Source organism: Aethalodelphis obliquidens, unplaced genomic scaffold (assembly GCF_003676395.1).
Source record: "Aethalodelphis obliquidens isolate GAN/ISIS:26980383/991018 unplaced genomic scaffold, ASM367639v1 scaffold1, whole genome shotgun sequence".
Lineage (NCBI taxonomy): Eukaryota > Metazoa > Chordata > Mammalia > Artiodactyla > Delphinidae > Aethalodelphis > Aethalodelphis obliquidens.
The window spans coordinates 78,274,194-78,301,495 of record NW_020837945.1 but is presented as its reverse complement, the minus strand read 5'-3'; the positions used below and the strand labels follow the sequence as shown (position 1 = coordinate 78,301,495).

The following is a 27,302-nucleotide window of genomic DNA, read 5'->3' as shown; positions in this document are numbered from 1 at the left end:
TTATTTTATTTCCTTTTAGATTGTTTCTAACCTCTGTCCTACCACACATGTATATACATATGTAAGTCCAGGTAATATTCCTTCCTTCCCTCCCTCCCTTTCTCCCTTTCTTCCTTCCTTCCTTCTTTCTTTCTGAATTATTGTAACAAATTTGAATAACATTATTCATAATATTTTATAACATTTTTTCCACTAACAATTGTTTTTTTGGACATCATTCCATGGTAAAAATATATCCTCACATTTGTAATGACCACATTGTATTCACTGTGCAGTATAACGTGTCTTATTTAGCCAATTCTCTGCTGATGGATACTTAGTTTCACTATATTTTTTTGGTATTAGATGCAATGTTGTGTGAGTGTGTAATGTTGCTATTGTACACAATATTTTGCTATTAGACATAAAATTATGTACTTTTCTACTATTAGACACAGTGTTGTAATGTACAACCTTCTATATTTATGTCTTTGCATTTGTCTGAATTATTTCCTTAGGATACATTTTTATTTATTTATTATTAAATTTTTTTACTGAAGTATAGTTGATGTACAATATTATATAAGTTACAGGTGTACAATGTAATGATTCACAATTTTTTAAGATTATATTCCATTTACAGTTGGCTATATTCCCCGTGTATCCTTGAAGATACATTTTTAGAATTGCAATCTTGCGGTTAAAAATATGCTCAGTTCTAAGTGCTTTCGTGCCCTATTACTACCCAAGAAGTACACAAGAAGGTGCAATATCATTGCTTTTAACTCTTAAATAAGCTTGCAGGCTAGTAGGTTTTCAAGCAAAAATGCTATGAAAACTTGAAGAGAAATTGTCTGATAATGATCTCATACTGCTGTTCCCTTGTTCAGCTTCCTGTCCCTGGGAATAAAGACGGGGAAAATGGAAATACTTGCAGCTTCCTTTTCTCTGTCCACAGGGTCTCTGCTTCTTTCCCCTGGTAAACGTCCACAGAGGACTGTAGAGTCTGTGTTATTGAACTGCATCCATCAGTGCCTCTGCTTAGTTAATGTGTGGTGGGTTTGTCAGTTTCAGGAGTATCATTTGCTCATCATACACTGTTTTGCCATAGCTAGGACACAGGCGACTTTTTTTTTTTTTTCTGAGAAGATTGTTTCTTCCTTTATTTTAGGCTGAAGATATGTCAACCATTGGGAGTTTTGAAGGATTGCAGCCTGTGTCTCCGAAGCAAGAGGGAGATGACCAAAGCTCTGAGACTGATCAGCTGTCCACGGAGGAGGGTGACCCAGGCACTGTCTCAGGGCCAAGGCAGACTTCAAGGCCTCCAAGTGTGACCGAATCAGCACCCTACCCCAGTCCCTATCACCAACCTTATATCTCACGGAAGTACTTCATTACACGGGTAAAATAATAAAATCATGAATTTAAATACTACATAAAACTTCTCCTTAAAAATATCCTAATATCCTTCCATATACCACATGTTTTACCAACTGTTTTCATGTTCGTTATCTTGTGTAATAGTCACAATAACTGTGAAGTAGTCATCCTTATCTCCATTTTATAGGTGGAAGATCTGAATTTAGGGGAGGTTAAGGGTCTATTTTTGACTACCAGATAGTATCAAGGAGAAGCAGGTCCTCCAGCCTCCATGAGTCTTTGGCTCCTGAGTCCTGTATTCATGCTAGACCTGACCTCAATAAATTAATGCTCTATGGAGAGAGAACCAGACTGGCTAGAATATAAGGCTGGGAGCCCAGAGGGAGTATTTGTTGTAAGTCTGGAAAAGACATGGGTGATGGAGTGGAAAGGGTTACTGAGCATGGGCTAAACCTCAAGGGTCTACATGGGCATGCTGGTATAACACTACGGGGACACTTTATTCCAATCCTATAGCTGCAGTTTGGAGCTGAGCTTCTTCCCTGTGCATCAAAGCAGTGAGCTTGTAGGCTATCATCAACTGGGGGCAACATTGCAGATTGTGCTCTGTGGCAGCAGAGAGATTCTTCAAGTGTACATGGAACATCTCTTTGTTGAAAAAAAACTTTTCAACTCAACTGCTAAACAAGTGGTGGCCAAGAGTTTGAGACTATTTATAATGCTTTAACTAACAAACCCTGATTTGTTAGCCTTTAAAATATATCTTTGGTTAAGATAAAGTTGTAGCTAAAGAGACTCAATATGTGTGTGTGTGTGTGTGTGTGTGTTTGAAGATATGTACCTATATTACCTGTATTCAGTGACTCATATGTGCAGAGTGCTTTGGCATGTTCTATACTATGTGTGTGTTTGTGTGTTTTTGCATAGGGAAAGCAAATGGTTTATTTTCTAAAGTATAAGAACTTTATTGAATATGCAAAGTTAAGCTTAAGATATAGCTGGGAAAGAAATCAAAGCATCCCTTAAAGTGTCCTTTTCTTTGATAGTGATGATGAGAGAAGAACAGGATTTGACGAGAGAAGAACAGTGATGAATGATATAGAATAAGGGCTTTATCATTGGAAGCTGGTTCAATTAAGAGAGCTGCCTGAGAAGTCTATGCAAAGCTGTTGTCTTTGCATCTGATGATGGGTCTGAAGTTGCTATAGATCAACCAATTGGAGACATTGTATGTATGTATATGTGTGTGTGTATGTATGTATGTGTATATATATATATATATATATATACACACATATATATAAATTCTCTCATCTTCAAAGTATGGATAAAATGTCAGTTTTATATGGGAGTTTAAATAAGCTAATTTTTAAAGATTTCTTAGTACAGTGTAAGACACATCTATTAACATTTCATAAACAGCATCTCTTGCTATTCTAAATGCTTTCTTTCTCTTTTTTGCTGACTTGGCATTCACATTCCTGTTATTGGTAATAGGAATGATATTAAGATGCCCATGACCTCACCATGACCCCTAAGGTGAGATACAAATGTAGACCTATAGGGTCTGTAGCAGGAAAGAGGTTCAAATGAAGGAAGCTAACTGATTTTCTCAAGGGATATTTAAATCAGGCCAGGGCTCTGAATGACTCAGATCTATGAAACATACATCATAATGTTTTGCTTCTTAGAGCTGAAATGAGATCTAAGGATGATATGGTCCAATGCTTCTCAGTCTTTATCGTGCAAACGGATCACCTGGAGAGCTTGTTAAAATACTGGTTTGATTCAATGGGTCTGGGATGAGGCCTTAGATTCTGCATTTATATAAACTCTCTGGCAATGCTCATGCTTTCTGTCCACCTACCACACTTTGAACACCAAGTTGCTAGTCAATTCTCTAATTTTTAGAGGCAACTAAGGTCCAGAGAGGGGCAGTGGCTCACCCAAGGTCTTAACAGTTAGTGAGCACTGACTTGCCCAAGAGGTTAGTAAATAGCAAAGCTAGGGTTAGAACAAATGTTCCCCAATTCCCATTCATAGTTCTGTGATCCCATGCAGTGATTTAAAATAAATCAGTTTATTACAGTGTAAGAATTTTAAGGATGTATCTTGCAAATTCAGAAAAGCAGTAAGTGACTGAGTGGAGAAATTCCTTAGCCATGCATTTTATTTTATTACAGGGTTCTAAAATAATTTCACAGGAGGTGGTTTATTGAAAACAATCGGAAAATGTGGGCAAGCAAGATAAAAGTCACCATAATTCCACAGTTCAAAGTTAACCAAAATATATGAATGTGCTTTTATACATTTTGGTGAATAACCTTACTTTTTCTTACATGTACATTTTATTGTGCAAAGGAATAGAATTACATGCCAAATATTTATTATGTCAATAACTGTAGTTTCATAAAATCATTTTTAACACTCTATAATATCCCACTATGGGGATGTAGTACAATCTGTTTAAGTTTTGCTGGATATTTAAGTTGGTTCTTGTTCATATCTGGAAAGGAAAGTTATTCCTTGGCTTGCTGAGGCAGGATGGCACTCAGTTACTTAGCTGCCAGGAGTGGACACCCAATGCTATAATAAGAAAGAGGATGGATCAGTATATGAGTTTCAAGCTGGATATGCAAAGATGTGACTGATATGAAAGTATAGATCAATTTATGACAAACAAGGCATTTTTAGCATCATAATATCGTGCATTAGATCACATCTCTGCATACCTGGTCGTAAAACAAGCCAGTCTGGTCCCTTCAACCTCTTGTGTTCTTTTATGGGTCACTCTGGGTTGTTGCTTTCTTCCCTCAGGCTTCCAGCCAATTATTTATTTACTGCAAATTTGTCCTTCTGATACAGCTTAGCAACATTCTTTCTCAGAGCCAGGAGGGGCCTCATAAAATATCCAACCCCACTCCTGAGACACATAAAGAAGATGTGACTTGTCCAAAGGCAACCAGCAACTTAGGGGTCATAGCAGGCCAGGAACCTAAGACTCCTGGAACTTTCTACCACCCATCCACTGCCTCTGGCCTTGGACAATGAATGAGGAGTCACAGTAATGAAGGTCTGAACCACTTGCTATCAGTGTGCTTGGATAACCTTTTCCTCATATTTTTGTTCATCTGCTATTATTGCTTAGACATATCTAAAAATGGCCTACTGTCTTCTCTCAACATAAGTACCCCTCAAGGCTAATAACTTGAGGTATATTATGATAATCACTTTAGTCGTGGAGAGTGATATTCAAAAGCAACTTCTTATGAAAGGAACAATGCTTGATCCGCATGGGGAAAGATATATATAAACTCCCTGTAGGACTCTATATTTGCAGATACCTTATCAGAAAGTTGAAAGCGATTAGAGATGGGGAATTATCTCCAAATTTATACTTGAGAATGTAAATTACATACAAACTAATGGGACTAAAACTCTTTGATCTTTTAATATTTAATTAATGGTTCCCCATGGCCTTTTTATAGCCTGTGTTCTGTTGTGAGCAACAAGATTTTAATAAGCAGGTTTGGGACTTCCCATTGTGTGGCAAGATGTTGTTGCCTTTATGACACTAATTTGACTTTCATACTCTCTCCTTTTCCCTCTTCTCTTACTACACGCTTCCCCATGTCTTGCTCTTGTACTGGGAACAGCTAAATATATTAGTTGTATTGTTATTGTCTGTATGAGCTTCTTTGTGATTTAGAAATTATATATCTCACTGGGCAAAGTGTTCCTTGAATCCCCTCCTTACACTGAAATCCTTTGAAGATGGTAATAAAGTTGATGTTTCTATCTGAGGGCAGACACTTAACAATCATGAAATAAGAAGCATTTCCTTCATTTTCAGGGAGAGACAAATTTGTCTGGGCTTTACAAATCACATCCAATTCACAGCTGGTTTTCTTACCTTATGAATATACCACAAAGTAAACTCTTGGTATGACGACACCCTCAAGGGAGAGTTGATTGTGTCTAAGTCCCTAGGAGCATTCCTTTCTATCTTGTCCCATCCTCTCACTGTCTAGCTAAGGGGTCCAGTATTAGTATTAGTAGCAGACATGAATATTGTTTGTGTGGCTCCTGGCCCTGGGCTATTCTAGCTCGAGGAAACACAAGGAGACAAATACATATGTCTTTGAACTTTCCTCAGTACGTTTGTTTTGATTGAAAATATTTAGTGCTAGACTGTTAGAGAAAATATTGACCAATAAGCTATGTAGTGACTTATAAGTAAGGATCCCCCTAATGATTTTTTCTTAAAATTTAGAATTAGAAATGTATTTGTACTCTCTTGCCAGGCTTTCTCTGGTCAAGTGATGAGTACATATCATTCCATTATACTTTCGTATTAGTCTTAGAGTGCAAGGAGTCTCAGAGCTAATTGTTCAGTAACCATTTGATGCCCCAATCCTGGTACAATGATTTCCCTTCTATTTAATGTTAACAAGAAGATGATAATGAAGTCTTTTATTCTTCAGTGTTACCAAATGTTTTCACCATTTCCTAACAGCTGTTACAGTTAATGATATCTTATCCATCTAACAAATGCTTACACCGATGCATGGAATGACAAGGTGACTTAACATGGGTCTCAGAGCCAGGAGAAAGGCTGAGATTTAAAACCTTGTCCCGGACACAAGTCAAAATGTTCACACACTTTATTTCATTTTCGACACTAAAAGGCTGAAGTTAATTTATCATAGTAACCAATAATAACAAATGGAGGAGAGTAAAATACTCTATCAGGATATGATGCATAACTGTTCCATAGAGGCATAACTGATATTTCTACTGAAGGTAAGAATTCAGGCAGTGAGGACACGGACAGAACTCCAGAGACTTCCAAACTGTTCTATAAGGAATACACTTCATTTTTAGTGTTTAACTTTTGAAAATGTGTATAGCCAAACAACACCCATCCACTGGCTCCATCCACCAAGTTCCTTCCCTACCCTTAGGGAACCGCTGTTAACATTTTCTATGTATCCTTCTAGAGTGACTTTAGGCCTGTACAAACACAAATACTTATTCTTACCCATTCTCCTCCTTTTCACACAAAAAGTTGCCATATTTACCCTTTCTTCTGAACATTTTTTTCCTTTCACTTAATAACGTATTTTGAAATCAAAGATTAGTACATGTTTCTTCATTTTTTACATATTTATCATATTTCATTGCATGGATATGTCCCATAATATATCTAACAACTCTACTATTGATAGATATTTGCATGGTTTCCAAGTTTTTGCTATCCACAAACTAGGCTGCAAAGGACACTTTATACATATGTCATTTTGTACATATGCAAGAGTATCTATAGTATAACTTCACAGAAATGGAATGTGTGGATCGAAGATTAGATCATTTTGATAGCTTTTGCCAATTGCCTTCCATAGGGAAGACAAGTAAGGTTTTGAAAAATTCTACATTCTTTTATTCATCTTTACATGTTTTTGGCAAAGTGTCTGGCATAAAAGCATCCAACAAAATGCTTATTTTAGGATTATTTCATTATTCTCCAATTCCACTTATAATGTTTTTCTTCTGAAAAGTATTAGTTTCACTACCAAGTTATATTAGCTTGAGGCAGAAATTATGTGAATACACGAAAAGAGACAGGAAAAATAGCCATGATGAGTCATCAAAGAAAGCATCATTTTTTAGAGAACTTTGACCAGTGGGCCTAGTAGAGTCAGGCTGTATCACGGGGAGCCAAGGATGATGGATGATGGGAGAATTGTCACAGAATCAGGAAATTTCCCTGCAGGGTAGTCCAGTCCTACCAGCTGGATTACTGGAAACCAGTGATGTTGACACAATCTCCTGTGTCAGTGGGAGCTCAAGGCATATTTGACTAGTGTCCCAGAACTTACTGATTTTGTGACACACAGGTTTCAGCAAGCACGGGGTACCATACTAGCTTTCTGACAATCCTTTAACCAGCAGCAGAGGATGACAAAAGAGTTGGAAATCATTCAGTCCCCTGGCTGACTGTCCAATCCAGCAGGAAACTTGTTAGAATTGAAAATTAGAATCTCTCAGTGTAAAAGGCTATGGTCATATTTTCTTAAAGATTTCCAGGAGGTTTTGATCATCAGCTTGGCTCAGAAAGCTTTGGTTCAGTCTACTCAGTTGTCTTATAGATAAAGAAATGGAAGCCAAGGAAAGTTAAATAATTATCTGTAGGTCACAGAATTTATTCATGACATATCTGGAATATGAACACAGGTCACTCAATTCTCTGTAGTTGTCCTATCCATTTCCTGGATGACTTGTGCTGTGTGGAATGAGTGGAAGGGAGGGGGACAGATAAGTACTTAAAGTTCTGTACCATTTACTACCACTTCATCTGAAGCAGCTCCATTCTTTTCCTGTATTTTACATGTGGACTCATATAAGATTTTTCTTAACTGATGGACTCTGTGGCTATAGTCTTTCAAAGCCTTTTATCATAGTTTGAGAAAACAAGCAAACCAAAATCCTACAATCACCTCACCTCTGAGAGAAGATATTTGAATGGGTCCTAGCTAGGCTAGTATCCCCATTTCCTTTTGGGAGAGAAAGGTCTCAAGCTAGGAGGATTAGGAATGTTAATGTTTATGGAAGATTAGGTGTCTAGCATAAAGCCCTATTATATAGAGACTATATGAGAACTTGTAACATACTAGTCCCAGGGTTGGGCATGAGACCAGCACTGTGTGGTAGGCCCAGAAGTGGAATGTCTGGGTTTCCTGTCTTGTCTCTGTCACTTCTTGACTGAGTGAACTTGACAAGTTATATACTTCCCTACACAGACCCCTGTTTTCACACTTATAAAACGGGATGGCTTCTAATAGATAAGCCCTTGGTGTAGTGGTTCTCAACTTTGGCTATACATTGGAGTTATCTGGGATGCTTCAAAAAATCCTGATGTACTGTTAGGTGAATCCCGTCCACTGAGTATCTGATATAGTTGGCCTGGTGCACAGCCCTGGCATTAGGATTTTCAAAAGCTCTGCCAGTGATTCTGATGGGTAACCAAGGCTGCGAGTAACTGCCTAGAGAACAATGGTTCTTATAGTAGAGTCCCACACCAAGAGCATCACCCAGGAACTTGTTAGAAATGTAAATTCTCAGGCCCACCCCAGAACTACTGAATCAGAAACTCTGGGGACAGTGCCCAGAGATCTGTTTTAAGACACATTTCAGGTGATCCTGATGTGTGCTGAAGTTTAAGAATCACTGAGCTAGAGGGTCTATGAATTTATTATTAAGACAGGGTTAATTCATTTTTAAGCTAGAGGCAGGCTCATAGTAGGAATTCCTTTTTGGATAAAGGTAAAAAAAGAGAGGTAAGGAGACAAAAAATTCATTTCCCAGAGCCAGATAAAACTATAGTCAGAATACTGGAAGAAGCTTTCCTCCTTTGTGTTTTATGACCATGTACTCTTTGAAGAGAGAAAGGTTAGATTTTAAAAATGTATGTATTGCTAAATGCATTGAACTTCCTGATACACATTTGTTTATTAGAAAAACTGGTGCTCTGAAAATAGCTATCTTCATTTCTATGAGAAAATGTGAGTAAGATTCTAGAAATCTCACAGGACTTGGACCACTTTTGTCCCACCCAAGGAGAGCAACTTAGTAAATACCAGAGTTTAAGACTAAGCTCTCCAGCAGGCAGTGCCTACAACAAACAGGCAACTCCAAGAATTATCTTTCCTGGTCAACTTTTTGGAGGAATTGCTGGGATATAGTAATTAATCGTAAGCATGAAGAGGACTCAGTCTTCTCTAAACTAGGTATTCTCTTTCTCCTACTCAGCCAGGGGCCATTGAGCCTGCCACGGAAGACTTGAAAGGCCACATTGCCAAGACTTCTGGAGAGAAAATTCAAGGCTTCTGGCTCTCGACAGAGTGAGTAGTTATGACTAAGTGAAGGGCAGTGGAAATCTAGCCTTTTCCTTGACAACACCATAATAGAATAGGAGATGGCCCAGTGGAAGAATTTCTCCTGGTTACAGTGAGATAACTGATTGACATATCGAGCAGGAGAGTAAAGTTTCATGGTGCCCCATGGCTGATGGTATGACCAGGTTTGACTTCTACCACTGTTTTCCAGGCTAGTTGCTTCACTCAACCATCACTGTGACTACCTTAGGTCAGGCCCTCATCAGGGCTCTCAGGGACCATTGTATTAGCCTCCTCACTGATCTCTCTGGTTCCAATCTCTGTTTCTTGTAAGCACTCTCCCTCCAACCACATCAGGCTACTAACCATCCCACTCTGGGTACAGTGGAAAGGAAGGTTGGGAAAGAGGATGAATGAGGTCAACATATACATTGTGAATTTTATCATTAGGTAAATTGGGTACAATAACATGAGCAACAAAACTAGGGAAATCATGCAGGATAAAGACAGGCCACCTTGGAGGCGGGGAGGGATAGATTGGGAGTTTGGGATTGACATGTACACACTGCTATATTTAAAATTGATAACCAACAAGAACCTACTGTATAGCACAGGAAACTCTGCTCAATATTCTGTAATAACCTAAATGGGAAAAGAATTTGAAAAAGAATAGATACATGTACGTGTATAACTGAATCCCTTTGCTCTACACCTGAAATTAACACAACATTGTTAATCAACTATACTCCAATATAAAATAAAAATTAAAAAAAAACAAAACAAGCAAATAAAAAGCCCTCAAAAGAAAGGCCACCTGTCCAGAGTTAAGATAAAAACCAAATCTAACACTTAAGTGCTTGTCATTTTAATGACTGCTCCATTCACCCTCAAGGCTTATCTTAGCTACAGGGGTTTTCATTGCCAGACACAATGAAGATGGTTAACTTTCTGTCCTACCCTGACACTCTAGTGTCTGTGTGACCTTTTTTTCACCCACCAGGTGACTATTAGGAATGCCATAGTCCTTATAGTAATAAGTAAAATAGACACATAATAAGGGTAAGAGGCATCTCTTTTCTTCTGCAGAATCCATGATATTAAATGGAGAATGCAATTAGAACTCCATTTGAGATACTTAATTGGTTCAGTAAGTTTTCTTGGTAGTACAAGCACCAAAGGTTCCAGCCGAAAAGCTCAGTCATTTCTACACCTGAGTGAAGAATCATTTTATCTTTCCCTTCTGGGAGGGACATCTTCTTTGAATAAATTTTAGGAGGACAACACTGGGATGTTTAACCTTCCAGTCGAGCAGAACAAATCCCTCAATCAAAGGAATGCAGAAACCAAATAACCTGTGAGTCCATCTTTCTGACCACCATAGCATATTTTTGTTTCAAATGGGTTCCAAAACTTGAATTAAAATGAATTTTTGAAAACCAAGCTGACAAGTTCTGAGCATTTGTGTCTTCATCTATGAATTGCAGATAATGATATATACCTGACAAGTTGTTATGAAGACTAAACCAGGTAACATTGTAAAATTCTTAGCAAAGTCCCTAGCACATAGTGGATTTTCAATGGACATCAGTGTCCTTCCTCTGTTCTCAAGTACTAACTATTGGTAAAAGGCAATACTTTTTGACGTTGTTATTGGTAGCCTCTACCTTTATTTCTATCTTGTCCATCTCTATCTCTATCATCTCTGGGTTACCTTTAATGAAAAGTCTTTTAATTTATTCACTTTCACCAACTTACATTTTATTCTCTACTCTCCACCTCCCATCTGCAGAGTAAAATATGATTTGTGCAAATGAAAAGGCTGCCTTGGGCTTCCCTGGTGGCGCAGTGGTTGGGGGTCTGCCTGCCGATGCGGGGGGCACGTGCTCGTGCCCCGGTCTGGGAAGATCCCACATGCCGTGGAGCGGCTGGGCCCGTGAGCCAGGGCCGCTGAGCCTGCGCGTCTGGAGCCTGTGCTCCGCAACGCGAGAGGCTGCGGCGGTGGGGGGCCCGCGTACCGCCAAAAAAAAAAAAAGAAAGAAAGAAAAGGCTGCCTTGATTAAGCAAGATGTCTACATAAATTCTGAAGGTCACGTCAGAAATAAACACTTACCTATTTTGTTTCTACAATGTATCTCACTTTTTTTCTACAATATATCTCATTTCATTTCTACAATGTATCTCATTTATAAGAAAGAATGCACAAACATGGTCTTTCAAATCCAGTGGTGGCTACTTTTGAATTCTCAAATAATAGAATCAGTAATTTCTTTAAGGGTGCATATTTTGTTTGGTTTTATTTGTACAGAAGTTTGACTTTTTTTTTGTTTGAATGTTTCTGCTCAGTGATTGCAGTGGCCTGTAGATATCAATTTTTGGAAGACAAATCTGATTGTGTGATCTGCATTGAGGTTTAGCACTATAATTGTGTGCTTGACTTAACATCAGCTAGGATGATTGCTAACACCAGCAGTTTTCAGGTAAATATGAACAGCTTTGCCCCAAAGACGCAAGCCTTGTACTTACCTCTGAACCTAATAGGACGTTCAGAAAGTTGGTAAGAAATCTCTGGCAACTAGTTTTCTATTTCTCTTTTGTCTTGTGGTACCCATTTATATTAAGGACAATAATGAGGCATGTATCCTATGCATGTAGAATTTCAAGCAATCATATTTGCTTATTTGCTATCAGACTTTCTTCCTTTGCACATTGGAACCCATTTCTCCTTTTTAAATGGTAGTGATTTTGTGTTCTTTTTTGGTCATTCTTCTCTCTCAAAATTCTTTTACTTCTCCCACAACCCTCCATCAAAATCTACTTTCAAGAAAAGATCTGATTCCAGTCGTTTTTACCAGTGTAAGACATTGCCAGTTTCTTTTCTCTTCCTGTTACTCTTTGTAGCTGGTTCAGACTGCCTTCATGTAATGGAAGGAGGAGGTACCAGTTGTAAAGAAAATGTTCAGGCATCTGGACTAAATGAATGGGCTCCCATTCACTGTGACTGTTCAAGCAGAAGATAGGAAGCTGTTTGTCAAAGGAGGGGCATGCATACGTTTTGAATGACCTTTCAGACTTAAGTCCTCTGTTTATTTGTAGTGCAGCAAAAAACAGCAACAGCAAAACCAATCAAACAAAAAACAAAACCTCCAAAATAACAACAGCAAGACTAAACAAAACAAATGTATAAACACACAGGCCCAGAAAGGTGAGAACCTGGGCTGCTCTTGTCCCCTTTCCTCCTTTTTCTAATGGAATAAGACCCATCCATTCCTGAGAGTTACAGGGGCTGTAACATAGACCTATTTCCCCAGCCTTACCAACCACACAAGACTCTTTTCAAGCATAACACTTTTTTTGTATGTGACAGAAAAGGCTGGGCTTCATGTACATCAACATTCAGCTCCTTCTGGGGAGATGAGAAATCCCTGGCTACTCATCAGTGGTTTAAAGAATATCTGCTTTCAAACCAGTATTCCAGTTTCAGAATGATGAATAGTAAAAAACCTTTTAATGTAGTATATAGCACATGTAAAAGTATCTTCATGTCCATGAACTTGCTTTACCTTCCCTACATCCTTGTTAGTTGTATGATTCCCATTTTATAGATGAGAGGTGGAGACTAGGGAAAATGAAGTGGCCAGATGAAGATCCCATAAGTGACAGAGCAAGAAAGATGGACCACCACACTCCTGCGTTAGCTGGGTTCTGATTCTTTCCCCAAGTATATACAGTGTAGATGAGGGGTAACTGATAAGCCCAGCTCCATCTTTAGTCATGGTTTGTCAGACTCCTAGAAGTAGTTTGATATAGGAGGGCAAGGTGGGAGCTGTTGAGAGGAAACTTGAAAAGGACTTATGGGCCTTGTGTATCATGTTTAAGAACTTCGATTCTATCCCTTAGGTGATACGGAGGCTCTGATGGGTGAGGCTCTGTATTTATATTTTATGAAGATCACTGAAAGTCCACAATCCCTTATCCAAAACCCTTGCATCAGCTGAGAATTTTTCATATTTTGGAAATGTAAAACAATGCATATGTTGTTTATTTTATGCCCCAAGTGGAGGTCTGGGACTACCCACCCTAATCAAACATATTAATCTCTTTTCAGGGAAACATGTGATATTAAAAATAGAATAAATCGTCATCTGGTTCAAATCTGGTTTTACTGCAAAGTGAGTTTGCACCACGGCTGCAATTTTCAGAGCTTTGTTGAATTTGAAATTGTGGATCAGGGTCTGTGGCCCGTACACGTTTGAAATGTGGAGGATCAATAAATGGGTGGGAGTTTAGGTGACACCTTAGATACTTACGCAATATCCATGAAGGTCTGATCCAGTGGCATGCTGGAGCTGGTTCACACTTGCTCATAAGAGGTGAATGGTAGGATTTCAGGAATTTTGACAGTCAGTTGTTAATTCTTAAATTTAAATTAAATAGTTTTACAAGTTATTATTATATGTAAAATTAAATAAAATTAGTTTCACCCCCAAATAAATTTTTTTTGTATTTTATTTTATTTATTATTATTATTTTAAACGTCTTTATTGGAGTATAAGTGCTTTACAATGGTGTGTTAGTTTCTGCTGTATAACAAAGTGAATCAGCTATATGTATACATATATCCCCATATCCCCTCCCTCTTGTGTCTCTCTCCCTTCCTCCCTATCCCACCCCCCTAGGTGGACACAAAGCACTGAGCTGATCTCCCTGTGCCATGCAGCTGCTTCCCACTGGCTATCTATTTTACATTTGGTAGTGTATATATGTCCATGCCACTCTCTCACTTCGTCCCAGCTTACCCTTCCCCCTCCCTGTGTCCTCAAGTCCATTCTCTAAATCTGTATTTTTATTCCTGTCCTGCCACTAGGTTCTTCAGAACCTTTTTTTTTTTCTTTTAGATTCCATATATATGTGTTAGCATATGGTATTTGTTTTTCTCTTTATGACTTACTTCACTCTGTATGACAGATTCTAGGTCCATCCACCTCACTACAGATATCTCAATTTCGTTTCTTTTTATGGCTGAGTAATATTCCATTGTATATATGTGCCACATCTTCTTTATCCATTCATCTGTCAGTGGACACTTAGGTTGCTTTCACATCCTGGATATTGTAAATAGAGCTGCAATGAACATTGTGGTACATGACTCTTTTTGAATTATGGTTTTCTCAGGGTATATGCCCAGTAGTGGGATTGCTGGGTCGTATGGTAGTACTATTTTTAGTTTTTTGTTTGTTTGTTTGTTTGTGGTATGCAGGCCTCTCACTGTTGCGGCCCCTCCCGTTGCAGAGCACAGGCTCCGGACGTGCAGGCTCAGCAGCCATGGCTCACGGGCCCAGCCTCCCTGTGGCATGTGGGATCTTCCTGGACCAGGACACGAACCCACGTCCCCTGCATCGGCAGGAGGACTCTCAACCACTGCGCCACCAGGGAAGCCCTATTTTTAGTTTTCTAAGGAACCTCCATACTGTTCTCCATAGTGGCTGTATCAATTTACATTCACACCAACAGTGCAAGAGGGTTCCCTTTTCTCCGCACACTCCCCAGCATTTATTGTTTGTAGATTTTTTGATGATGGTCATTCTGACTGGTGTGAGGTGATACCTCACTGTAGTTTTGATTTGCATTTTTCTAATGGTTAGTGATGTTGAGCGTCCTTTCATGTGTTTGTTGGCAATATGTACATCTTCTTTGGAGAAACATCTATTTAGGTCTTCTACCCATTTTTGAATTATTTTTTGTGTGTTTTTGATATTGAGCTGGACGAGCTGTTTGTAAATTTTGGAGATTAATCCTTTTTAAGTTGCTTCATTTGCAAAAATTTTCTGCCATTCTAAGGGTTGTCTTTTTGTCTTGTTTGTGGTTTCCTTTGCTGTGCAAAAGCTTTTAAGTTTCATTAGGTCCCATTTATTTTTGTTTTGATTTCCATTTCTCTAGGAGGTGGGGCAAAAAGGATCTTGCTGTGATTTATGTCATTGAGCGTTCTGCCTATGTTTTCCTCTAGGAGTTTGATAGTGTCTGGCCTTACATTTAGGTCTTTAATCCATTTTGAGTTTATTTTTGTGTATGGTGTTAGGGACTGTTCTAATTTCATTCTTTTACAGGTAGCTGTCCAGTTTTCCCTGCACCATTCATTGAAGAGGCTGTCTTTTCTCCATTGTATAGTTTTGCCTCCTTTATCAAAGATAATGTGACTGTATGTTCATGGGTTTATCTCTGGGCTTTTTATCCTGTTCCATTGATCTATATTTCTGTTTTTGTGCCAGTACCATACTGTCTTGATTACTGTAGCTTTGTAGTATAGTCTGAAGTCCAGGAGCCTGATTCCTCCAGCTCCATTTTTCTTTCTCAAGATTGCTTTGGCTATTTTGGGTCTTTTTTGTTTCCATACAAATTGTGAAATTTTTTCTTCTAGTTCTGTGAAAAATGCCATTGGTAGTTTGATAGGGATTGCATTGAATCTGTAGATTGCTTTGGGTAGTAGAGTCACTTTCACAATGTTGATTTTTCCAATCCACGAACATGGTATATCTCTCGATCTGTTTGTACCATCTTTAATTTCTTTCATCAGTTTCCTATAGTTTTCTGCATACAGGTCTTTTGTCTCCTTAGGTAAGTTTATTCCTAGGTATTTTATTCTTTTTGTTGCAGTGGTAAATGGAAGTGTTTCCTTACTTTCTCTATCAGATTTTTCATCACTAGTGTATAGGAATGCAAGAGATTTCTGTGCATTAATTTTGTACCCTGCTACTTTACCAAATTCATTGATAAGCTCTACTAGTTTTCTGGTAGCATCTTTAGGATTTTCCATGTATAGTATCATGTCATCTGCAAACAGTGACAGTTTTATTTCCTCTTTTCCAATTTGGATTCCTTTTATTTCTCCTTCTCTGATTGCTGTAACTAAAACTTCCAAAACTATGTTGAATAAGAGTGGTAAGAGTGGGCAACCTTGTCTTGTTCCTGATCTTAGTGGAAATGCTTTCAGTTTTTCACCATTGAGAATGATGTTGGCTGTGGGTTTGTCATATATAGCCTTTATTATGTTGAGGTAAGTTCCTTCTATGCCTACTTTCTGGAGGGTTTTTATCATAAATGGGTGTTGAATTTTGTCGAAAGCTTTTTCTGCATCAATTGAGATGATCATATGGTTTTTCTCCTTCAATTCATTAATATGGGTTATCACATTGATTGATTTGTGTGTATTGAAGAATACTTGCATTCCTGGGATAAACCCCACTTGATCATGGTGTATGATCCTTTTAATGTGCTGTTGGATTCTGTTTGCTAGTATTTTGTTGAGGATTTTTGCATCTATGCTCATCAGTGATATTGGCCTGTAGTTTTCTTTTTTTGTGACATCTTTGTATGGTTTTGGTATCAGGGTGATGGTGGCCTTGTAGAATAAGTTTGGGAGTGTTCCTCCTTCTGTTATATTTTGGAAGAGTTTGAGAATCATAGGTGTTAGCTCTTCTCTGAATATTTGATAGAATTTGCCTGTGAAGCCATCTGGTCCTGGGCTTTTGTGTGTTGGAAGATTTTTAATCACAGTTTCAATTTCAGTGTTTGAGACTAGTCTGTTTATATTTTCGATTTCTTCCTGGTTCAGTCTCAGAAGGTTGTGCTTTTCTAAGAATTTGTCCATTTCTTCCAGGTTGTCCATTTTATTGGCATATAGTTGCTTGCAGTAATCTCTCATGATACTTTGTGTTTCTGCAGTGTCAGTTGTTACTTCTCCTTTTTCATTTCTAATTTTATTGATTTGAGTCTTCTCCCTTTATTTCTTGATGAGTCTGGCTAATGCTTTATCAATTTTATTTATCTTCTCAAAGAACTATCTTTTAGATTTATTGATATTTGCTATTGTTTCCTTCATTTCTTTTTCATTTATTTCTGATCTGATCTTTATGAATTCTTTCCTTCTGCTAACTTTGGGGTCTTTTTTGTTCTTCCTTCTGTAATCGCTTTAGGTGTAAGGTTAGGTTGTTTGTTTGAGATTTTTCTTATTTCTTTAGGTAGGATTGTATTGCTATAGACTTCCCTCTTAGAAATGCTTTTGCTGCATCCCATAGGTTTTGGGTCATCGTGTTTTCATTGTCATTTGTTTCTAGGTATTTTTTGATTTCCTGTTTGATTTCTTCAGTGATCTCTTCGTTATTTAGTAGTGTATTGTTTAGCCTCCATGTGTTTGTATTTGTTACAGATCTTTTCCTGTACTTGATATCTAGTCTCATAGCGTTGTGGTCGGAAAAGATACTTGATACAATTTCAATTTTCTTAAATGTACCAAGCCTTGATGTGTGACCCAAGATATGATCTATCCTGCAGAATGTTCCATGTGCACTTGAGAAGAAAATGTATTCTGTTGTTTTTGGATGGAATGTCCTATAAATATCAATTAAGTCCATCTTGTTTAATGTATCATTTAAAGCTTGTATTTCCTTATTTATTTTCATTTTGGATGATCTTTCCATTGGTGAAAGTGAGGTGTTAAAGTCCCCTACTCTTATTGTGTTACTGTCAATTCCCCCTTTTATGGCTATTAGCATTTGCCTTATGTATTGAGGTGCTCTTATGTTGGGTGCGTAAATATTTAAAATTGTTATATCTTCTTTTTGTATTGATCCCTTGATCATTATGTATTGTCCTTCTTTGTCTCTTGTAATAGTGTTCATTTTAAAGTGTATTTTGTCTGATATGAGAATTGCTACTCCAGCTTTCTTTTGATTTCCATTTGTATGGAATATTTTTTTCCATCCCCTCACTCTCAGTCTGTTTATGTCCCTAGGTCTGAAGTGGGTCTCTTGTAGACAGCATATATATGGGTCTTGTTTTTGTATCCATTCAGCCAGTCTATGTCTTTTGGTTGGAGCATTTAATCCATTTTCATTTAAGGTAGTTATTGATATGTATGTTCCTATTTGCATTTTCTTAATTGTTTTGGGTTTGTTATTATAGGTCTTTTCCTTCTCTTGTGTTTCCTGCTTAGAGAAGTTCCTTTAGCATTTGTTGTAAAGCTGGTTTGGTGGTGGTGAATTCTCTTAGCTTTCTCTTGTCTGTAAAGGTTTTAATTTCTCCATCAAATCTGAATGGGATCCTTGCTGGGTCGAGTAATCTTAGTTTTAGGTTTTTCCCTTTCATCACTTTAAATATGTCCTGCCACTCCCTTCTGGCTTGCAGAGTTCCTGCTGAAAAATCAGCTGTTAACCTTATGGGGATTCCCTTGTATGTTATTTGTTGTTTTTCCCTTTGTACTTCTAATATTTTTTCTTTGTATTTAATTTTTGATAGTTTGATTAATATGTGTCTTGGTGTGGTTCTTCTTGGATTTAGCCTGGATGGGAGTCTCCGCACTTCCTTGACTTGATTGAGTCTTTCCTTTCCCATATTAGGGAAGTTTTTGGACTATAATCTCTTCAAATATATTCTCAGTCCCCTTTTTTTTCTCTTCTTCTTCTGGGACCCCTATAATTTGAATGTTGGTGCGTTTAATGTTGTCCCAGAGGTCTCTGAGATTGTCCTCAATTTTTTTCATTCTTTTTTCTTTATTCTGCTCTGCCATAGTTATTTTCACTATTTTGTCTTCCAGGTCATTTATCCGCTCTTCTGCCTCAGTTATTCTGCTATTGATTCCTTCTAGAGAATTTTTAATTTAATTTATTGTGTTGTTCATCATTGTTTGTTTGCTCTTCAGTTCTTCTAGATCCTTGTTAAACATTTCTTGAATTTTCTCCATTCTATTTCCAAGATTTTGGGTCATCTTTACTATCATTACTCTGAATTCTTTTTCAGGTAGACTGCCTATTTCCTCTTCATTTGTTTGGTTTGGTGGGTTTTTACTTTTCACCCCAAATAAATTTAAAACAAAGGTAATATACTCAAAATGCCTCATCCTCTGATGATTTTACTTCACTTTGCTGTTATGTATGCTCTGGGGGTTATTTTTGCCTATTCTATTTGTGTGGTGGAAATAATACAGGACAGTGTGTTCCTGCCCCTTTCTACCACCTGGATGTTCAGTGATATCAGGTTGGTAGCTTGGAATTGGCCCCGGTGGCAGCAATTATCCCGTGAAAATAAGCCAACTAGAGGTCAGAGTTTGATTTATTGTTTTGTTTATTGTCTAAACTTAAGAAAGTAATAGAGTATATGTTAACAATGCAGATTAAGTTTAAAAGTGAGTCGTGTCTGTGGCTATAATATTGTCATAGCACAAAAAATTTGAGGAAATATTCTTCCAGAATTCAAAAACTATTATCCAATTTAGCAAAAAGTCACCTTTTTCATTGGTGAATGGATGAAGTCTGTACAGGTGGCTGAGGAAAGATGAACGCCAAGCAGAGGTTGCAGGGTTGCAGAGGGTCTGTGTTCTGGCTGGGGCAGAGGCCATTGGCTGTTCTCGCATCAACCTGCTGACTCCCAGCCTAAGCTGGATATTCCAAAAGGCCTCTTCTTCCTCTGTATCCCTCTAGTGCTCTCTACTGCAAAATCGTAACATGGGGGCACACTTGAAAGCAGAAGTGCTTAAGAGAATCTGATGTTTATCATAGAGCATATACTGAAGTGTGCATTAGGAACTGAGAAGCAATAAGTTGATAACTGACATAGCTGGGCTTTGTGGATCTTTGTGTTTAATCATCTAGGAGGAAGGAGTTCAGGGTAATGCTTGGGCTTTGGCCTGGCAAACTGATGGGCTGTCTGTGCCACAATTCTAAGTTAAGAAGGACATGGTAACTCTACCTTATTGAGAAACCACCATATGCCAAACATTGGAGGAGAAACTGTGCACACAGTCTCACTTAATCCATTCACTTTTTACAGAACTTGTTGTATAAAGTTGTGGGGAAAAAAATGTGTCTGAGGTATCCATTGTGCCTCCTCATAGTGGTATTGAATAGATGGTTCTACGTATGTGTACAGATGCCATCTTCATTAGTTTTCAAAAGGGACAGTAATCCTGACATATTTATATAGGCCTGCCTTCTATAGGTGCTAAGGGCGTGAAATAACATTAAGTCAGTCAAAGCATTTTCCAAGGGATATCACCCAAACTAGTGCAGAGTAAATTCTTTGACATGTTCTAAATTTAGACAGATATATCATTCAGCAGATTAGAAAAATGAGTTTGAAGGCACTTGGGTAGCGAATACAAGGAGGATGGACAGAGAGACCAAAAGGAGAACTGGAGAGATGCTATCAGCTCCAGCGAGATCCCAGTTAGCTGAAACCATTAAGAATACCCTAAGGTATTCTTAAAGTGTACCATATACACTAATATGTATAAAATAGATAATTAATAAGAACCTGCTATATAAAAAATAAATAAGTAAAATAAAATTTCAAAATTCAAAATTCAAAAAAAAAGAATACCGTAAGGAGACTTCAAGTGAGACTCAGGCTTCCAGCCCAGCCCAGCCCATTTAGGAATTTTATAACTTTATAGCTGTAAAGACAGGATGATGTTTATCTCCTCCTCGTACTGTCTTTCTTGGCCCTCTGGGAAAGGACTTTTACAATAAATAGTGCATACGCTTTTAGAAGTGGTCCATTAAGCCAGTACCAAGGAGAACATCTTGACACTCTATGGAGTCTCAGAAAAGTGCGATACGATGGCAATGACGGGGCTCTTCAGTCAAATGGACTCAAGATGTCTTTGTCTGCGGTGGTTAAGGAGGCAGGAGGAGATGAGATCTTCCCTCCACACACATTAGCGTGAAGTGGTGGTGAGGGTGGTTGTTCTCATCCCCCTTATTCCTGAAGGAGAGGACTTGCCTCTAGTGGCTGGGATCAAGTAACTCTTGCTCTTCATCTTCATGGCAAATACTTTCAGCATGTTTCATTGCCTACCTCTCCTGAAACCCACCTAGGTTTTTATCCTCAGACTTTGGTGAAATCCGACTAATTATCTGTGTTGAACATAAAGACAGTAGAATGAAAGTGAGGTCAAGGAAGCAGCCTGGTGTCATAGAAAGAGTCCTGAATTTGGAATCAGAAGACTTGGGTTTGATTCCCGGCTCTGCTACTTATTATCAGTGTAGTTAGGTGGACTTGAGTGGGCTTTCCATTTTGTTTTTTTAAATTAGTGAATTTGTTTTAATACAGTCTTTAATCCATTAGAAATCCACTGCTCTTGAAAGAAGCACAGCTACTATTAATTTTTGGTATATATCATTCCAGCTTTTCTCCATGCAATCTTCTGTCAAAGATTGTTATAATATTAATAGATAACATTTATTGAGCACTTAAACTGTACCTTGTGATAAGTGCTTTCCATGCATTTGCCATTATATTTGTATAATTTATATAATTTTGATGATCTCTAAATGGCATTTTTCGTAGGGATTTTTCCTCGTATTTTTCTTGGTTATCTTGTAGTTTTTGTAAAGTATTAGACAGTTACTTTTAAACTGTCAGTGGCTACACAAATGTAAAGGTTTATATTATCTTTTTAGAATTGAAGCACCAAGTAAGGGAGAGTTACCAGTGGGCCAGAGTAACATTCCACAACTGGAAAGAGAAATGAAAATATATAAAGCATTCCCTACTTATTTTTTGATAAAAAATAGTAAGTAATATTCCTGTAGCATTTTATAGTTTAAAAATTACTCTTCTTCATTTAATTCAATCTTCATAGCAATTGTCTGAGGCAGGAAACATGAACTCCAATTTGCAGATGAGGAAATCAAAGCTCAGAAGAGTAACACATACAAAATAGATAAACAAAAAAGACCTACTGTATAGCACAGGGAACTATACTCAATATCTTGTAATAACCTATAATGGAAGAGAATGTAAAAAAAGAATATATATGTATATATAGGTATATGTATGTATTGTATAACTAAATCACTTTACTGTACACCTGAAACTAACACATTCTAAATCAACTATATTTCAATAAAAATTTTTGAAAAAGAAGAGTAACACAGCTCTAAAGTAGCAGAGACAGGGCTCCAATGCATTATTCTGCCCTGACTTTTGCTAAAATGATCTTTTGCTACTGTGCCCAGATTCCATGTGTGCCCCTTCTCAGGCTGTAACCCAATGGTTAAACTCAGAATTCTGTTTCTTGGGCTTGGTGGGGTAAGTGGAATTGTGCAGGGCATCTCTGCTTAATTTAGAATGATTTCCCAGAAGAAAGAACTATCCTAGATGTTTAAATAAAAAGAAAGGCATCCGGGAAGCGAAGCAATGTTGAGGCAGAGGAGACCAAACGATTTCCCAGGCACAGGGTGCCACTGGAGTTCACCGATCCCCAAAGCAATGCCTGTGTTTGCTTTCACACCTGCACTCACGTTTGATCCTCAAACAGACCCAGGGAAGAAGGCAAGAAGGAACTATTGGTTTTATTTTCTGGTTGAAGAAACCCAGAGATTAAATGACCTATCTAAGGGCAACCACTTATTAAGGGTCACAGGACAGCTTGACTTCTCGGGACCTCTCTCTCAGCCCAGTTGTCTTCTCACTGTACTGCTCTTGCTGCCTTTTGTGATTTTTTTCATCTCCCAACACAGCCATCACCACGGTTTAAATTGGTTAAATGATCTTTGTGCCTGTGTCTGGTTTCTTCATTGATTGTCTATTGTTTTCAGGGAGGAGGACAGTGATTCGTTGGGCAGGTTCAGAGACCTTTTCCTCTTTTCCTCTCCAGATCTTTCTGGCCTTGTGTTGTCCATTTGACTTTATTTAGTCTTTTCCCAGAATCAACTAAAAAGTCAGATACTTGTAGGGAATGGTGGCTGCCGTTGATGGGCTAAGGTCAATCGTACTTTATCTTGTCACAGTATAATTAGGAATGCTGAACTACTTTTATAATGAAAAACACTGCTACTAATAATTTAAAAAATAAAGACACACATAAAAACCCCAAGTAAACGGAGGAATCGGGGATTGCTAAACATTTTAGTCATGAATAATAAATGTAATATACAAATTAACAACCTGAAGTGTATCTCCTCCCCAACCCCACTCATTTTTGCATACTTTCATCTATTCTAGACTTTGCTACTCAAAGTGTGGTCTTGGAATCAGCAGCAGCAGCATCACCTAGGAGCTTGTTAGCAATGCCGACCCTCAGGACCCACCCCAGTCATACTAAACCTGAGTCTGCATTTTCACAGGATCTCCAGTTGATTCCTATCATTAAAGTCTGAGAAGCACCGGTCTAGATCACTCTCACGCTCATGCTCTGAGGATATCAGTGGATTCTCACTGCCTATATACCCTTCTGTTGCATCTTTAAGACCCTACATGTCATGGACCGAATTTCCCTTTCCAACCTTATTTACCATTATGCCCTTTAACAAATGCTGCCAGTCAGATTGAATTACCTGCCGTTCCCCCAGAGTTCCTGACACAATACCTTGGCTTCATGATTGTACTCATCCAATTTGCTCTATCTGGTATGTTTTCTCTCCTTCCTGTTCATCCAGACCTTTCCTGTCCTTCAGGGACACTGTGCCTGTAAAGCCTTTCCATATTAATTCAACCAGAATAATCTTCTCTCCCTTCTCTGTGCTCACCTTATACAACATAATATAGTTCATGGTGTACATTGTGAGGAAAGCATTCCTTAAGTCAGGGCCTGATTCAGAGTCACCTTTGTCCAAGCCCAGCTCGGCCCACCTCCCAGTACTTAGTACAGTGTCTGGCATTTGGTAGGGGCTCGGAACTGATCATGGACTTGACTTGCATCTAATTCTGATAGAGCCATCTATTGCTTGAAGCCCTTCACTGACACTAGCAGGGTCCATCCATCGAGTCCTAACTCTATTACCCTGGGCCTCCAAGCAGCTCAAAGCCCAACGAGACTTCCTCCATCCTTGGGTGAAAGCACTCAGGCTGAAAATGCCTCAAATCTATCAAGATGTTAATGACCTGTGGCAGGACTCTGGCAGGAACAAAAGCACCTCTGTTGCCAGAATCCATTTATACTGGGTGGGTGTTTTCGACAACCACTTAATTAAACACATTGCTTTTCTCTATAAATTCCTCCATGGCAACAGCCTCAACCAGATAGCTAATGGTCCCTAAGTAACCTGAATTACAGGACAGTGAGAGCATTTAGATGCTGCAGTCACAAACGTACTTGGAAGTGTTTGTTTTCCCAAGACTGCTACGAGTTAAGGAGGTGTCAGGAAGAGCCAAGAGGTGAAAAGAAAGTCTGATGAAGCTAAATGCCCAGCTCCATCATTTATTAGCTACGTGACCTTGGTATGTTAGTCTCTTACATCCTCTGGGCCTCAGTTTTATCATTTATAAAATGACTATGTAAAGAGGGATATTAATGTAAGAATTAAATTATTTAAAATATATACAAAGCTTATACCAATTTTGGCCACATAGTGTGTGCCACCTAAGAGTTTGCTTTTATAATGGTTATTACTATTAATAATAATATTCACCCATTTATACAATCATTTACGTGTTTACCGAGCTCCTTACATAAGCCAGACTCTGCCCTAAATGATGAAAATACAGAAACAAGTAAGACAAAATTTCTGTCTTCAAGGAACTCTCAGTCTTGTGGGGAAGGAGGACATGTAAAGGAAGTCACAGCACAGTATGATACTTGCTGATACACAGTCTTACAAATTATTCTGTGGGAGCTCAGAACTCAGTGTGTCTGTATTGTTGACATAGGTCAAGGGAGGAAGAGAAATTTCCAAAGAAGATATGATGGGAAAGAAAATCTCAGGAAGAGGGAAGAATCTGTGCAGAGTAACTGAGACAGGCTCAGGGAACCACAGACAGTTCTCTATGGCTGGATTAATGAGCAAGAGTCAGAGAACTAGAAAGAAGTTGGAACAGCAGGAAGGAACCAGAAAGGAAAGAATTTTGAACACCAGGCTAAGGAGCATGGATCACATTTTTTTCTTGAGTCACAAATTGGAGATCCAGAAGCCATTTCCACCCTGCTAAGTATTTTTCAAAATTTGAATTTGAACGTTTTTAGTTAAGGTATGTGCTTCCAGTTTGCCAACACCTTGTCACTTCCCATTGTCTTACACTGGCCCCTCTTCATTCCCTGATGCAGTGGTGTGTGCTCGGCTCTCCCACTCACGATGGCCAGATGTGTGCATCTCTTCCAACTCCAGGTCCAGTGACGCCACCTTGGGATATTGAAATCAGTCATGACAGGAGAATTTATACCAAGGAAATAAAATCAGGGCATCATCATTATTGTTACTTTAGAATGTGTTTACCATTTACAGCACACCACTGCCTTTGTTTCCTTCATGACCACTATATAGGCATTGCTGTCTTGAGTTAAATAGGGTGTTGACATTATTAGAAAGGCAATAGATTCTGGAAATAGTTGCCCAATAATTTAAACTTAGTCTTGATTATTTAGGGGACTGCCAATGTGTGGTTTATTAAAGAAAACAAATAAGACCTCAACCTTAATATTGAGGCTATCAACACATTTAGGTCACTACAGCTGTTATACAGACAACTATTATAGTCTCTTACGAATAAACGTGCTGCCTGATACACAAAGAGGAAATTGTCTCCACTCTATTGGGTCCCTAGGTTATCCCAAAATGCCCTGTTGTAGGGAAAGTAGGTTGGGTTTAGGAAGAGTAATCAATGTGAAAGAGAAAAGAGCCTCTGCTTCCACTAGTATGTTCAATGGAAAGAACTACCGAGTTTAAGAATTGCTGTGGCTTCTGAAAACGCTGTGCTATGTGAATTAGTAAAAGTGTAATCTTCTGAGCAAGGAAACTTACCAGGGAAATTGAGAGGAAACTGTATAATGACGAAAGGGTCAATCCTTTCATCCAAGAAGACAGAGAAATCTTAAATGTGTATACACCAAATAATAGAGCTGCAAAATTTTTGAAATGAAACTGATAGAACTGAAAGGAGAAATAGACAAATCCATGATTACAGTTGGAGACTTCAAGACCATTCTTTCAATAATTGATATAAAAAAATGGGCAAAACTTCAGCAAGGATTTAGAAGAACTTAACAACACTATGACCCAATCAGCATTTATAGAACTCTCCACCAAGTAACAGCGGAATACATGTTCTTTTCAAACACCCACAGAACATATACCAAGATCCACCATATCTTGCACTACAAAGCAAACGTCACCAAATTTAAAAGAATTGAAATCATACAGGGTATGTTCTCTGATTACAGTGGAATCAAACAAGAAACAATAATAGAAAGATAACAGAAAAATATCTAAATGCTTGGAAACAGAACAACATACTTCTAAATATGGGTAGATAATCCTGAGGTCAAAGAGAGAGTTTCAAAGAAATTAAAAAGTTCATTGAATTGAATGCAAATAAAGACAAAATATATCCATAGCTGTGTGGGATACAGCTACAGCCGTCCTGAGAGAGAAATTTACAGCATTAAAGGAAAAGTGCTCAAATCAGGTGAAGGAACATCCTAAGCCAATAGTAGAAGCCTCAGCCTCAAGAAATTAGAAAAAGAAGAACAAACCCAAAGCTGAGAAGGAAAGAAGTAATAAAGATAAAAGTAGAAATTAATAAAAAACAATAGGAAAAATTAAAGAAGCAAAAAGCTTCTTTCTCTGAAAATTTCAATAAAGTTGACAAACTGCTAGCAAGGATGACCCAAAAAACAAAAAAAGTCATAAATTACGAATATTAGGAATAAAACAGGGGGTATCACACAGACCCGACAAACACCAGAGAGCTAATGAGGAATTATAGCCAACAACTCTACACACATAAATTTGACAACTTAGATGAAATGAACCGTTTCCTCAATACACACACCCAAGATGAAATAGATAATTTAAATAGCCTTATAACAATTAGGAAATTAAATTTGTAATTAAAACCTTCCCCAGGGCTTCCCTGGTGGCGCAGTGGTTGAGAGTCCGCCTGCCGATGCAGGGGACACAGTTTCGTGCCCCGGTCCGGGAAGATCCCACATGCCGCGGAGCGGCTGGGCCCATGAGCCATGGCCGCTGAGCCTGTGCGTCTGGAGCCTGGAGCCTGTGCTCCGCAATGGGAGGGGCACAGCAGTGAGGGGCCCGCGTACCGCAAAAAAAAAAAAAAAAA

General features: G+C 38.3%; 1 protein-coding gene across 1 annotated transcript in view; it reads left to right on the top strand.

Moving 5' to 3' along the window:
• The window catches only part of TPRG1 (tumor protein p63 regulated 1), a 143,682-nt gene that overhangs the window by 32,833 nt on the left and 83,547 nt on the right, over nt 1–27,302 (top strand). Inside the window, exons 2-3 of the mRNA XM_027109024.1 lie at nt 1,151–1,381; nt 9,169–9,260. Of these exons, the coding sequence (XP_026964825.1) occupies nt 1,160–1,381; nt 9,169–9,260 (314 nt within the window). The 5' untranslated portion in view covers nt 1,151–1,159. The remainder of the gene's footprint in view (nt 1–1,150; nt 1,382–9,168; nt 9,261–27,302) is intronic.